The sequence below is a fragment of the Megalops cyprinoides genome, chromosome 2 (genome assembly GCF_013368585.1).
Source record: "Megalops cyprinoides isolate fMegCyp1 chromosome 2, fMegCyp1.pri, whole genome shotgun sequence".
NCBI classification, from domain to species: Eukaryota; Metazoa; Chordata; class Actinopteri; order Elopiformes; family Megalopidae; genus Megalops; species Megalops cyprinoides.
The window spans coordinates 43,253,865-43,269,651 of record NC_050584.1 but is presented as its reverse complement, the minus strand read 5'-3'; the positions used below and the strand labels follow the sequence as shown (position 1 = coordinate 43,269,651).

The 15,787-nt window shown below is 39.7% G+C and overlaps 2 protein-coding genes across 2 annotated transcripts; both read right to left on the bottom strand.

Moving 5' to 3' along the window:
• Window positions 1-4,476, bottom strand: hsh2d (hematopoietic SH2 domain containing). Its single transcript, XM_036522538.1, has 6 exons — window positions 4,429-4,476; window positions 2,254-2,383; window positions 1,806-1,895; window positions 1,485-1,650; window positions 1,034-1,315; window positions 1-790 (listed from the first exon to the last, which is right to left on the bottom strand). Exons 1-6 carry the CDS (start codon window positions 4,448-4,450, stop codon window positions 227-229), a joined length of 1,254 nt encoding a protein of 417 aa, XP_036378431.1. The 5' UTR covers window positions 4,451-4,476; the 3' UTR covers window positions 1-226.
• Window positions 4,477-5,417: 941 nt separating this feature from the next.
• Window positions 5,418-15,255, bottom strand: LOC118773087 (ras-related protein Rab-8A). The gene is made up of 8 exons (XM_036521841.1): window positions 15,115-15,255; window positions 12,840-12,900; window positions 12,563-12,623; window positions 12,152-12,229; window positions 11,370-11,459; window positions 9,620-9,685; window positions 9,395-9,445; window positions 5,418-9,309 (listed from the first exon to the last, which is right to left on the bottom strand). The coding sequence occupies exons 1-8, from the start codon at window positions 15,236-15,238 to the stop codon at window positions 9,217-9,219; spliced, it is 624 nt and encodes a 207-aa protein (XP_036377734.1). The 5' UTR covers window positions 15,239-15,255; the 3' UTR covers window positions 5,418-9,216.
• Between the last annotated feature and the right edge of the window lie 532 nt (window positions 15,256-15,787).

The window sequence follows — 15,787 nt, the reverse complement described above, 5'->3', positions numbered from 1 at the left end:
TCTTTATGTTCAGAGTGGATGATTTCTTCCTTCTTACAAGAATAAAAATGAAAAATGACATTTTTTTTACAGTTTAAAAGCATGTGTTAATGTCTGAAACGCTGATTGCATCTGACTTTCATTCAGTCATCTGAATGATGACCCCTTACATTTCAAAGCACTGCCCCTTTTAAAGACCCAGCATCCTTTTCTTGATGAGTCAAATGAGGAGGTCCTGTGACATGTGTCAGTAACCAGGAGCAAATGGAGGTGGGTTCAGGTACTCTGCAGGTAGCCCTTCCACTGGTGCAGCATGGGATGCTGGGATGGTAAAGCTGCACATGATGCCTGTACTGGGCTTACCGATCTGGCTTTCCCCTGGCAGCTCCTGATACACATTTTCACAGGCTGTGTGAAGGTCCGATGGCCTACTGACCAGGGCTTTAAGGGACTTCTGGTCCTCTGCTGTCTCAGACTCCACTGACAGCTCAGAGTAAGTGTGCTCCTCTGAGGCCCGGTTCTTCTTATGGGGCTTCTTGAATTGCATCAGACTGACAACAGCTGATTTCATACTCTGGCCTCTGTGCTGGTTGTTAGTGGGGGTCCCACAGTCTAGGCTGGGCTGGGTCGATGATGTTTCAGTACACTCTAGCCTTGATCCTGGGAACTGGTTGGGTGCGGTGTTGGGATGTTCCCTTCTCTGTGGCAGGATACCTCTGGCAGGCAGCTCTGGTGGCTGGGGGTTTGACTCTACAGTGCTGGGAGGGTTCGACTTTTTCCTGGGTAATGGTACTGGTTTAACTGTATTCGTCTGCAACACACATACAAGGGACATTTTAGCTGAAGTCATAAATAGTAACCATCTTGTTGTAATGAAAGTAGTACATCCCATTTTCTATCAGACTAGGTTTCAGTTAATTAGAGTGTTGATTTTCTCAGACTTTAAACAATATCTGGAAAGTTTAATTATATATTACTTCATCATTACCTCTGACATACTGAAAAGAACTGACTTAAAACTGAAAAAGTGGCTGTAGATGGTTTAAAGTCTCACCATGCTTGGGCTCTGAAGTGTTAGTGTAGCTAGTTCCATATCCAGGGAGGGGTAGAGCCTGTGAGGATAGCAGGGGGTGGGAACAGCAGTGCTTGCGACACTGTGACCAGAGTCGGACATAGTAGGACGATTTGGGAGGGCTGGTGGAGTGGCAGAAGGCAGTTCAAGATGAGGAGCATTGCTGATGTGAGGACCATTATTTGTGACTGCACCAGGTATGGGATCAAAGTGTTTTTTTTTGGGAAACAACAATTCAGCATAATCTGCGTTGTCTTTGGAAACCTGCAACAGGAGCAAAACAGCACAGAAATCATTAGTGTAGGTTGTGTTAGACAGTCATTAATTAACTGATAATTCCTCAATTGTCTATGAAAGGCTTTATAGTATATGGAAAATAAGCTGCTTAAGAGAACTGCATTCATCCTCTGTTGACATAAGTACATCACCGCACCTGGCCACAGGCAACAGTCAGCAGCTCATTGAAGGGGAGAATGGGAACCCGACGGTGGAATGCAACCAGGTCTTGCAGTGACCTGTGACTGGTGTTTTCCCCCACAATGGTGTACTGGCCGTTCCTTAGCACATCAATCATAAAGTGTCGGCAGCGATCCTCAGCTCTATGAAAGACAGAGAAAGAGAGAGTGAGAAACATAACAGAAAGTCATTCTGAGAGATTAAATAATGGGCCAGACATTTATCTTTTATATTTCATCAGATCAACATATTCTTATTGAAAAATGGGAGAGACAGTACATTGTGCTTTATGACTCACCGATATGAAAGGGTGTATCCTATTCTGCTCTCGCTGACCCGAATCAGGAAGTAGCCTGCAGGCTTGGAGAGCAGCATTTCCTCCGCTGTCCTACAGAAACATAATTACGTACTGTTAATTAGCCAAATGGAGACATTCACGAACAACACTAACCCCTTGAGGAACAGGTAAGCATTCTGTGAGATATCTGACCCTTTTGAGAATTTGGTAATTAACTTGATTGCTAGCCAGCTACTACACTGATAGATATTGTTGCAATATCAAATGTTGATCTATTAATCCAAATACAACCTGTGACAAAACAGGATGAGGTGAGGGGAAGCATCCTCTGAAATTACTTGAAAAATCTTAATGTTAGTGGCACTTGTGTGTTGAAGTCTATTGGTACATTAATACAGCGTGGTGCTGTTGTGCATGGCTATCACTTGTCAACAAAAACAGCACTTACCTCCTGGAGATAATGCCATGGAACCATTCTGGAACGATACCGTTTCTGATGACACAATCAAGCTGGAACTGAGAGAACCAGGCCAAAGCTGCTTCACGCTTCTCCCGCAGCTGGGTATCTTCCATGGCTCCTGGTGTGCATGAATAAACACACACATGATGAAAATATCATGTCAGAGTGAACTGCACCAACCTCTGAATCCTTCTATACAAGAAACTGAACGTTAGGTAATCCTCATACAAGAAATTTTTAATCATTATAGACGATAAACATACAAGCATGTAAGAGATAGTGTTAATATGGACAGAGTTTTACATAGATACTAAAACTAAATTTTCTTGTTAAAGAGACTTCAAATCAGACACCATTTTGCTTAGTTCCCAGGGAACTAAGCAAAACCCATTGTTTTCAAAAATGCAGAACAATGCAGTGTCACCTTCCTCTTCTGAGACTTTTGAATTATGGATCCTCACCTGAAATGCCATTCCACTAAAATCATGTTGACCCTGTGAATTTAAGTTGCTTATACCATGGCTTGGATTAATTCTTGACTCTGATTGGTAGAGTAGCCTTGGAATACAGTATATTCTTAAACACATGACAAGATAGTCAGTCCAGAAAATACATTTAATCAAAATTCAGACTAAACTTGCTGAATTGGGTTCCATAATCAGGGTTAGTAGCTGTTGTAGAGGATATATAAAGCACTTTTACACATGGCACTTCTAACATGGTTAACGACTAATAGCTTTGCCAAATAACTACCCTGGTCTACAACATATTCTTGGAACCATATGGACAATCTAATTTTTATCTTCATCGTAAACAGTACCATGTGGTTAACTGAAATGCTGCTAGATCTGAAACAGAATCTGCAAAGATGAAAATAAGTAATGATGGCACACAATGTTTAAGTTGAAAATTATTAAGAAGGTAATTTTACTGGATGAGTAAAAGTGGAAGTGCAGAAAAACAACTGAGTTATTTTGGTTTAAACCTTACACAGTTTAACAATTAAGCACCATTAAAATTAACATTATGCTATATGAAGTGACATTATCTTCCTTTGATGACACACTCTGTACTTAAAAAATAAGTGTAGACGAGCTGTACGGACAACTGTTACATGTGATCCTAAAGATTGACAATGACCTAAACTACTTGCGTCTGTTTCTGAGGTGACACAACATCAGTGAGTAAAAGGAAAAATATATCCTGGCGTGAAGACAGATCAAAGCATTGTTATATGTGGTGCTACAGAAGTACATGCCATGCAAATCACCATCTTTTTTTAACGCGGGGATGTTTCAATATTCAAATCATTTAGAGTGAGGGAAACACTAGATATATGGAACAGAAAAACACAAAATAGACACCAAGCTTATTTTGACCAAAAATTAGAGAAATAGCAGAAAATTAGTAAGCACACACGTTTGACATTTACCATGTGCTAAGAGGATTAACGCTGTTGACTGAGGTCGAATTCTATCAGGTGCGTACTTTAGGAGTGTACTCTCGTAACAGTATGGTACCAAACACCTAAATGAGGATTTTTTTGATTATTTGTTCATTTCTGCAGATAATCCTGCTAAACGTGTTGTCAGTTTACTTGCAACTGTTGGTTTACAAAATTTAATTCTAATTAGACCTGCTGAATTATGGAGTTCTGATAAACGAGTACATAGAATATTCATACCGGTACCTTTTCAGCTACCGTGTTTCCCAGAGCGTTCCAGACAGTAGTTTTTTTTCTCATATTAATGTTAATTGAACGTCTTCTGATTAATAAGGTATAAGTATAGGTAATAAGGTAAGTTTGTGACCATTACGTTTTCCGTAGCATTTCAAAGCTGTGAACAGAAAACGTTTGATAGTGCTTACGTGTGTTATAACTAGCGTAACAGACGCAATTAAAGTCATCGAAACTGGGCAGGAAATATTTAAGTAATGCTGGAACTGTGTCAGGTTGATTTGTTATGTCATAAAAACCGAATCCTAAAGTCTTAAGATTCTGTATAAGCGCCTCGATGAATGAAAGATGAATGAACTAATCTGGAACATAAAGTGAACACAAGTGTAACTAATTTCTGTAAAGATTTATTTAAAGACAGAATGGCTGCTTCTCCAGGTGTCTGTTCCATGGAAGCTAAAGCATACGACCCAGAATAGACTTACCTTCAAATGAAGACCTCTGCATTCTGAATGTTCCCGGAACCTGTTCCAGGAACAGTACCTGACTTTATCTACAACTACGACTGAAAGGGGCGGGGTAAAATAAATGTTTGCATGGTCTCTGTCTTAGCTTTTACTTTTAATAGAAAACATGCTTCCGGTTTGTGGCCTACCTTTATCTGACCACAGCCACTCCCGAAGGTACAGCTAGTTTCGTTTTCTGTGAATATGTGTTAAATCAGCAGGCCTATGTCAGCATTATTTTATGGCCAATAAACAGTTGAAGATTGATGTAGTGAACATGAAAACCACTAATTAGACAGTCAAACACGTAGATGATCTCTCAAAACAGTGAGGGTATTAGTCTGTGACTAAATACCTACTTTGAAATTACAAATTGATTGTCATTAACCTTCGGATGTGTGGTTATAAAAATCGCTTATAACCATAGCTTTCAAAGTGACTGACACTGGAAATATGTAAAATATTGCTAAACGGAATATGTGGCCGACGACTAACAACTTGTTTTCAGTTTTCTTGGCTGCTATGTCAGCTGCATGTCTGCTTCCTATTGGCATTGATGCAGAGGGTCAGTATTTGCATAGCAGTCTTTGGTTTACTGTGAACTTAAAACAGTACATGTTTGTTTGGAACTGAGTGATTCAATTTCTACAGTTTAGCTGTAGAAAGGATCCATATTTGAAAAGACAAGAATGCATTTTTACTTTCTCAACATTCACGGTTATTGGAGGATTCCTAAGGACAAGTTCATTTCAGTTCTGTTTTAAGACACAAGGTTGGAAATCATAATATAATGCTGCTGTCCAAGAATAACTGGAAAACCACACATCTGTTTAAAAGAATCATATTTTAATAAATCATCAAAGTACACATATCTACAAAGCTGTAGATCAATTCAATGAAATTTTAGAAAGTACAGTACAATCAAAGTAGTTTTTCTCTTCTATAGGTTCTGTTATTTACAGTTGCTTTCAAAATCCCCCCAACCCACAATCAACACAATGAAAAGTATGGTCATGAACAAGAATTACTAATGACATGCATTAAAGAAAAGTCACTTCAACAAAAAAGACAAAAATAAAAAGTAGAAGCAGCTTTGTGAAGAAATGCATAGAGAAAAAGAAAACAAACCAAAAAAAAAACCCAATATAAAAACAGACCTTTCTGCCAGGTCCTTTTCAGCCTGCATGTTGTGGAAACATGTCATGAACTTTGCAGGGTGTGAAACACATCATTTTGCATGTTTCAAGGTTTGTCAGTTAAACTGATGTAATGCATGGTATCACTATGGTCTGCCAGAGACTGTTGCCAGACCAATGCCTGAAAGATCTTTGAACTGGAACCCACTTCAATATCAACAGAAACTACAATTCCAGTCTGACTTCAACTCAACTTGACTGAATACTAGTGAACAAAGACAGGAAAGAGTGTCTTCATTTCTTCCTTTAATTCAAACAAGTTAGTTTATACAGTCAGTTGCTGACAGTTCCACTGAATTCCATATTAAGAAATAAAAATGCACAGGGAATGAGAAAGGTGCAAACAGCGGAATGTTTTTTTTTATTATTATTTTTTTTTTTTACTTGAATGACCATGTCTGCGATGTCCACAGCAATTTTTTTTTCTCATTTCTATGTACAAAATGCAGAGGTCTACAACTGTTTCATGATGCATAGTTCTCATGAGATCAAGTATCACGTGGAATTAAGATAAATGTATTGCTGTGAGTAACAGTAGTTTCAGCAGGAAGAGGAAACATGACAGTGAACCAAAAACTGGAAACAAACTGAACTTATTAAATGACACATTTACAATATCCTCCTCTAAATCTTGTTCATGGATAAAGCGAGAAAAGTGCATCGCAACAGCAGGCATTTACAAGGGCACTTTTAAGTTCTGATGTGTAAGCTTTTTTAAAAAATATTGTGCCACGTTTTCTTCACAATGGTACACATCTGTTGACACCTGCAGTCACTGATACTGTCTTGATCTCATGTCTGCTCAAGTTGTCTGACCTGTTATTGACCACACAGAAACTTCAACTACCTGTGACATTTAACACCCAATATGCTTTTTTTTCCCTAATCTTGCTTAGACACACAATTGACAATAAACAGCCTGACAGTAGGTCAGGCATTGGTCTCATATATTGTGGATTATGATAAAAGTCCTCTCCTGGAACAGTCCAGTGCCAGTAAGTTACCTCCGAGATCTTAAACAAGGTTCTGACTCACACCAATTTTAAAGCCAAAAAAGTAATTACATTAGTACTGAAAATGTTTTCTGTTCCAAAACAGTAGTACCTTTACACTGATGTAATGAGAAAACAAGTCAACATTTTTAGGTAACCTTGACCACATCTACTTACACTACCCAACAGAGAACACAACTGATAAAGAATGTTTAATACTAGTGAGTGAATCAATTTTGTAAAATTATACCATTTATGACCATCTAAAGCCAGCAGCATCTGGACACTCCAGGTAAGTACTGACAACTGCTGTTTTGCATTAGCAGCAGCTTTGGAATGCAGACAGAGAGAGTTATTTACTTAGAGTGATTTGTAATACCACGTGCCCAGATGTGAACACAGATTTCTTGAAAGCTCTCTTTTGTGAATAATTTTGTAATAATTCTGATATTTACATGTTCACCCCATTGCTGTAATAATTAAGATTAATGTAAATACCAATGCTTTTGTGCAACATTAAAAATGGCATAATGGTTTGCCCTTTAAATGTTTAATGTATCTTGTGCTAGTAATCATTTGGTGATAACACATCATGCACACTTCCAGGGGGAAACCAAATAAATACTAATACACTGCCACAGAGACGGAACACAGCACTGAAGGGGAATTAGTCCTGGCACAAGATTAGACACACAGTGCAACACTCAATGCAAAGTGAAACTCAACAGCACCGGGGTACAGAATATACACACGCATCACCATACAGAAACAAGACAAGAGCTTGAGATGAAAGAAGGGAATTAACAAACCAGGTATGCATCAGGATACATTTTGAAAGGGCAACAATGTTTTTAAATTTATTCTTTTTAAAAAATATACTCTTCTTGGTGCTTTTTGGTTTTCTATGGCTGGGATATTTTCTGATTTGCACTTTTGCATTTACAGCCTTGCTTCTTACAATGCCATGAAAAAGACTGCATCTCTTAAGTGGTCAGTCAAACAGCAGAAGTATAAACAAACACATACAGCAAATTACACAAGAAAGACAGTTTAAATGGTGAAATGGACCTTATAAAAATATTAACTAGTTATAGGATGCTATCTATGAATTATCAGAAGTGTTGAGACTTATTTTAACTATATTCAATTAAAGCACAATATGAAGTCTTTTTACACTGTGAAGCTACCACTTGGCACCAACTAAAATCCACAGAGAGGAGCTGAAGTGCTGGTAAGAGGAAGTGCAGGACAAATGAGGTAAGATTAAGAGACCAGGAAAAATGTTGCTGTCATTTAAGGAAATGTGCATTAAAGTGGTCATCAACATACAGCCGCCCAATCAAGCTCTGCAATCTTCAGAATAGTTATGCTGAATGTTGAACTCTGGGAAAACAAGCTGATGGGGGAAGGTGCTGACATGTGACAAATCTTTGTTTCTGGTTTATTATTGCAAATCTGATGCTTGTAAGAAGTCACCAAGCAACAAACAGAAGAAAGACAGAGAATCTTTAGTAATAAAGGCTAAGTATGAAGAAGCGACACTGGAGAATTCTGATGTGTGCCTTTTTAAACAACATTTCTCAGAAAGTATGTTAATCCACCCTGGAAAAGAATCATGGGGACTGATTCTGTTCAATCTAGAACTGTTTGCAGTGAAAAAATGCAACAAACACAAAATTCAATCATAGTACAGAATGTGGACCTAGTATCAAAAATAAGATGGCAACTTTCAAGTATGTTGGGGGGCAGGCATAAATTCAGGTCACAAGAGAGATAGGGGTACTTTATATCAAGGTATTACACCAAATAACCATTGTGAATTGCATGTTAAAGGAGAGTAGCAACTGCCTATGAGAAAGGACACTGTAGGAGGCCCTAAGATGATTGTCAAGGAATGTAATTATAGAAAACAATATAATAAGCCTGAATTTAGGCTCAATTTACTAATTTGGAATAAATACTATCTTCAAAACAGATGAACTGAAAGTAATTACTGAGATGAACACCAGTCTTGGCTCAATGTTATTCAGCCCCCTGAAAAACAGGCAGCCTTCCATCCACCAAAAACAACCAAGCAAGTAATAGCTTGGCCAAATTCAAGCCATGCTTTCAATGGTTAAATCAATCCTATTAAGGGTAAAATTCAAGGGTTAAAGGCTAAGGGCTAACACTGACAGCAGTGGGTCCAGGGAAAACACTGCCTTCTGACCAAAGGCCAAATGCACTGCCCTCTTACATGGTCTCTGAAGAGATGAAAAAGGGTGACATTAAATCAGAGAACTGGGAATCATGCTCCAAGTTTAGAAAAGAATCAGACATGTACGCAATTTGAGATTTTCAAGCTTCCTCCCTCTGACCCTCAACCTTGATCGTCCAAGAACTGAAAAATTGGCCAACAACCTACTTGGAAACTGAGGTGGAACTGGGCGCCGGGGGGAGGGGGTGCGTGTTATTTGTCAGCCATGATGCAGGGATGCAGACTGGTGGAAAAGAAGCAGAAGAGAGGGAGAAAGAGAGCACTCTGAGCTAGCACAGTCCAGTTATGTCCAGCCACAGGGTGGACAGTAAGGCCACAGACCTCACAGTAGGACACAGCGGAAAAAACTGCTCTTCTTCTGCTGCTCTGTGGTGATCTTCACCCCTTGACTGCTGCCCTGGGGGCTGTTGCCCTCCTAGAACACACAGCCAGGATACACATCAGATTCACTTCCTTTTTTGGAATGGCAGGACACCACTTCAAATGATAAATGCTCTTACCAATTTCTTGTCCATTTTTGCTTTGATATCTCTTGCAAGTGTCATGAAGGCCTAAACACCCCCCCAAAGAAAAATAAAAATAAATGTTGAACTTCAGAACATGGGATATACATATATAGCAACCTACGACACTGGAAACACCACCTCTATCCCACTGATGATGGGAACTTCCATAAAGGCAATGGGAATATTGCTACTAACCGATGGCTGAAAAAAGGTACTTACATTCTCCACGTTGATGTTGGCCTTTGCGCTGGTCTCCATAAACTTGATTCCATACTCCAAGGCCAGCTGACAGAAGAGGAAAGTTGCAGTGGCTCAGCCAAAACCAGTAAGAAACATACTGTGTAACTAACCATTTCTGGTTACAAAAAAATAGAATAAAAACTGACTGTCTTTCTATTACAATATGTTTGCAGGCCAGAGTTTCTCAACCTTTGGGTTAGAACTGGATTACCACTGAATCTTGGCCAGTCAAGCAAAGAGAGTGAATCATCATTACAGAGATTTCATAAATTCATCATCATTCACAGCCTAAAAAGAGGTGGATCCACACAATGAATCCATAAATCAACATCACCGTATAATGGTCAAAGAGCTTGTGTTGTATGACAGTGACAAAGCCTGGCTGATATTGATAACACTAGGTAGTATCAGTGAAAACAATTCAAGGACTCAAATAAAGCTTTCCACACATAGAGGCAAGCACAAGTACATCATTGATGCATGTGACCAAGCCAATATGAGAAATATTTCACAACGCACAAATTTAAACCATAACACGCAACACATTAAAACTGGCTGTAATTGCAGTGTATAGCTCTCTTTACAGCTGAAAAGACCAAGTTTTGGAACATCCATTTTTGTTAGCATCTGGGTGCAAAAGCAAAGACTATCAAGCATTGCTTACACCAGGCTATGCCATTTACTCTACTGGTATCATTTTTGATGGAAAATGTTGCCATTTACTCTACTGACATTGTTTTTTTTTATTTTTGATGTAAGACTTACTATGCTGAAAGAGCCATATATTTCACTTTAAACTATGCGTAAGATTAAAAACTAATCAATTTGAGAATGAAGACACAATATCAATGCACTGGTGAATTAAGCCTTGGGTTACATTTTATAGATTATGCTGAAATATATTATAAAATGGAAGTTAACAGCTCAGAGGGCAACAGATTAAAAGTGGCAGATCAAATCTGAGCTGTTAGGGACAATATACCTCATGAAGGTCCTCCCCATCTTTGTAAACCACAATGAACAGAAAGAAAACAGTAAGCCCAAAAAATTATACCGGTCACAACAGGCAGATTGATATAAACAGGATTCCATTTTAAATGTAAGCCCAAACATACAAAAGACACTGCAGCTGCCCAGTCATCACCAACACATCAGTGCTATTCTCTGACAGACAACTCCTTTGATTAGCATTCCTTGCACCATGGTACTTTCAACTTTCAAAGTGAGATTTATGAATTCTTGTGACAAAAAATTGCGAAACATGTCTTTGCAAGACTGCCTTTACAGCTCTAGGACACAACTGAAGTGAGCCTCGTGAGTAAACAAAGAACAAGGCAGGGGTCAGGGATGCACTGATCACTTTTTCCACACAGGTGTGTGCACCTCCCTTCACCCTCAGCTTTTAGATCTTGTACGACTGCAAAAAGGACATGTTTCAACCCCATTTAAATGGCAAGCAGACAGTATTAATGGCACTATGATGTAACATACGCAAGATCCCCCTCAGTCATGCAATCCATGGGCCCAGCCTCTGGGGTTGCCCCTGAAACAAATCATTCCTGAAGGCAGTACAGGGCAAAGCAAGGAGCACATCAAGCAGAGGCATTCGACATTGGGGTGGCCCAGAGTAAGCAGGGGAAAAAAACCTTCCTTGCTTGTGTGTGACAGTGGTACAGGCTGTGGGTGGCTGTGAGCAGTGAAGGGAAAAAGACATTCCTTGGGTGCTCACCTTTTCGCCTCTGTCTTTGGACACCTGCCGTTTGTCATTGACATCACATTTGTTGCCAAGAACCATCTTCTCCACATCGGCTGATGCATGCTGTATGGGCAAAGAATTAATATGCTTAGACTGCCAAGAGTAGGAATTGCATCTAGTGGTGATAGTGATGTTTGGGGCTGAGATACACACATTTCCACATAACCAAATGTACAACAGAGGAAAAGTGTATAGCAAGGAAATATAATCAAGTAGTTTGGCTCTTGGGTACTGCTTGAACACTATACATTACATTAATGGCATTTAGCAAATACTCTTATCCAGAGAGACTTACATCAGTTACAGTGTTTTTACAATGTTATCCATTTATATAGCTGGATATTTACTGAGGCAATTGTGGGTTAAGTACCTTGCCCAAGTTTACAGCAGCAGTGCCCCAGCGAGGAATCAAACTGGCAACCTTTTGGTTATGAGTCTGGCTCCTTAACCCTTTTATTTTATGCTATGTAGCGCGCATGTTACGTTACATGGTTTGTTATGTTTTCATTAGCGTTATTAAGCTTCTCATAGTTTTCACTGCCACATTTGCTATACTTTGTAACGTTAAATCACTGTTTCCTCAAAGCTAACGTTAGCTAGAATTTTTCCAATCTATTGTTCTAATCACAGTGGTTTGACCGAACGCGTGAAAGCGCTAACCACACCGGTGTGACCGTACACGCGCAAGGGTTAACACTAAGCTACACTGCCACCCACACAAATCCATTGACCATAATTCCATTCCTGAAGCATACCTCTTCTATATTCCTTATCCAGTTTTTGATGTTGTCAAAGGACTTCTCATTGGTAATATCATACACCAACATGATCCCCTGCAACAAAAAACACACATGGTGAACAAAAATGGTAATCCATCCAGCACAAACCGACCACTGGAGGATGCATTGTAACTGTAGTGTGCACAGGATTTCTGAAATGAGGATTTAACCTGAAGGATGCTGTGTGAAGAGCATTGCAAGCATACCACCCACAGGTGTGTGCAGATCCTTTCACAACAATAGAGGGAGGAACTCAGACTGGCATGGAATCCAATCCAAGGGCATATGGAGCAACATATGGTTGACATTTGCTCCTGAATACAATTTTAAATGACGGCACATACTGCAGCTGGAGATGTAAAATCACATGCTGCAATAGCCACCCACCATGGCTCCTCTGTAGTATGCAGTTGTGATTGTTCGAAATCGCTCCTGGCCTGCTGTGTCCCTGAAATGTAAACAGACATTTTAATGAAACCCAGTTCAGATAATAAATGGATTCAGAGTTACATTCTGACAGACTTGGTCATTTAAAGTTATCATCATGTTATGACACTTCAAAACATGTTTACAGTCCAACTCCATTTATCCTAATGACAAACTAAAAAGGCTTATCATGCACAGTGCTGTGAGTGAGAATAATGGATTTCTGGTCCAGTCTTACCATATCTGTAACTTAATCTTCTTTCCGTCTAGTTCTATTGTTCTAATTTTAAAGTCAATACCTGGAGGAAAAGAAAAGGACAAAGATCAACCCAAGTTCAAAAGTGGGAGGATAAGACAATAGAAGTGACTCACCTGCAGCAGAAGATGTGTTGTTGCAAATGTGGGTCAGGTATATCTTACAAGTACCAGGAACATTTGAAAACTGAAGTCTAAATGATCCAAGGGAATGTGCCATCTACATGAAGCTTCGCACATACCTTGTGCTACTTGAGTATGTGTCAAAACAGACTGGTCCTTCATACACTCATGACTGGTCTGCTTTGGAGTTAGTTTTCACACCAGCATATTTGTCTTTGGTTGCAACCCCACCAGAATCTGATCTGCAGCTTGAAAGGCTGCCCACATAGGTTCACACTGACTTTTAATGAGCATGATAAGATCCCTTACATCAAAAAGGTCTCACACAAAATTAAAGACCGTTTCCATAAATCTGGTAGCACACATCTACCCTGGATAGACTGAATGGGTCCCTTTATGCTTCCACTAAAGTCTAAGAAATCCCAAGTGGGCCATTCCATATGAAAGAAGACTAACTCTGGTATAAGCCTCTTAGATTGTCTTGAAAGCTGGCATGTATATTTGTATTGTGGAGACTTGGATGCAGGCAAAGTTTCTCATTTATGCAGCAATCTAACCTAACCATGTTGTAAAGCTCATGGATAAAATATGAATAATGGCACAGTGCATTTGCAACCACACTCCATTTGTTGAATAGTCATGAAAACACAAACCCATTTCACACAGATTAAATTGGCAAAGTGAACATCAGTACTTCCACTGGGTTTTCAAAAAGGAATACTGATAGGTTGGTTTTGTCCTGAACAAAACAAGTCCCAGGCTTTTGGATTGCACACATCTGTGTCTTGTTTGTCAACCAAGTTTCTATTTCATACGTTAGCTTCAGACACGACTTTCATCAGCTGGTGAATTAGGGAAAGGGCCTAACACTCTTCCAGAGAGGCACTCTCAAAGGAGAGAGGCATTTAACCTGGTTTTATTTCTGAAGGTTAGAGTACTGTATTTCACACACTGGGGACGAGGTGTTTACTTAGACTTTGTTACGCTGCTTTCCGAAATGATTGCTTCTAATGTAGCGTCCATCACACAGACTATTTGACAATTTATGAATTGGATGTGAAACTGCAAAACTCAATTGTGTTTCACACTTATGTGATAAGGAAAAGACGGAAGCTGGCATTTCCAAGTCCACTTCAGCAAACGTAAGCAAGTTTTCTACTGATTCAAAACAAGGTAAAGTTCTTACAAAATATATACACAGCGGGAAAACAAAAGTATCGCGTAATAACGTCACAGAAAAATCTGAAGCATGCTGTTAAGGACAGGACTAGGGCTGGATGTCTTAAGCCATTGATCTGGGGCAAGAAGAATTAGAAAACTCAGTCTGTTGATAACGATAAACTAGCTAGGTCACAGCACTAGACATCTTGCGTTAGCTAACCAGCAAGATATTGCAACGCTGCGCGAGTCAAGATTGTTTCCGGAGGCACCGGTAGTTTACCAGCTAGATAGCTAGCCATCTGTGTAGCACGCTAGCAGTGTAGCTACCAATTAAACTGGAATAGCTACCTATCTAGTATACGGTATTATCTCTGATAGAGGATAGCTACCTATTTCACGAAATCAAGAGTTATTATGTAGTTATGGATTTAGCCAACGAAATCATCATTAGCTTTGGTCCCCACCTTGCCACGGGGTCACAGCCCACAGGGAAACAATTAGCCAGATAGCTCGTACATGTAATGCTGAACCATCTCTCTCAATCCCAACTGCACTACACGCGCAAGGACTAATGTTAACTGACTGGTGAGATAGCAGACGTTGTACACCGGCTCGCCTGCTAAAGGTGATATCGCTAGCCACAAAGCAAACATCAACGTTACACAGCTAGGCAAGCTATCCGCCCCATGCTACAAAATTCTAAGATATCCAGAAATCTAGTAGTACATCCATCTTTAATGTTGCCATGCTGCAATTTGTGACACCATTTCCAACATAAGTCATATGTTCAGGGCTGGTCTAGTTAACGTTACTTAATTTAAGGACCTAGCACAGTCCTTGTGGCTCCAAACCCGGGTCCCATAGAAGCTGGCAAACTAGCTAGCTAGTTAAGCAGGGGATGTTTGGGCGCAGTGAACTCGACCTCTTCGCTTACACTTTGGAGGCTGGCAACACAAATAACGAGCTCTACATACCTATAGTTGAGATGAATGTTGAGTTAAAGGCATCTTCTGAAAATCTGAACAGCACACAGGTCTTCCCGACTCCAGAATCCCCAATTAATAGTAGTTTAAACAAGTAATCGTAAGTCTTCGCCATATTACTCACTATTGCGGAAATCCCGCCCGGTGTCAGCGATGAGCTGCGTGGAGCGCTGGGCTGAACAAAACTGGAGTCTAATTGGATGCATAAACCGTCATTCACGTGTGAGTCCTTCCCAGTCGTCGTGGCTCCGGAAGTTCACTCGAACCTACGTCAATCAAGGCAAAGTGGTTCTCTTAATTTTATGTCAAGTTGGTTTCTAGATCTTTTAGTCCGACTATATAAGCCAAACAGGTGTGACGGAAGTTCCGTTTCATACACACCATAAGACTGGATATTGACCCAGACAGCTAGCTGGAAAGGAGCATTCCAATCAGTTACAGGAGGGTAGGGCTTTGTGAGCTCTCAAATGTGTGGTGCTTTCAACAATATGCTAATCTGACTCAATAATGTTGTTTTGTTATGGAGGAAACGTCTTTAAATCTAAATTTTAATCTTAGATTAAGTCATTAGAATTGCATGAAAGCCCCTCACTTTCATACCCTCAAAGGGTTCATGAAGATTCAATTTCTCATCACTAATTCTAAGAAATACTGTTACCTCTGG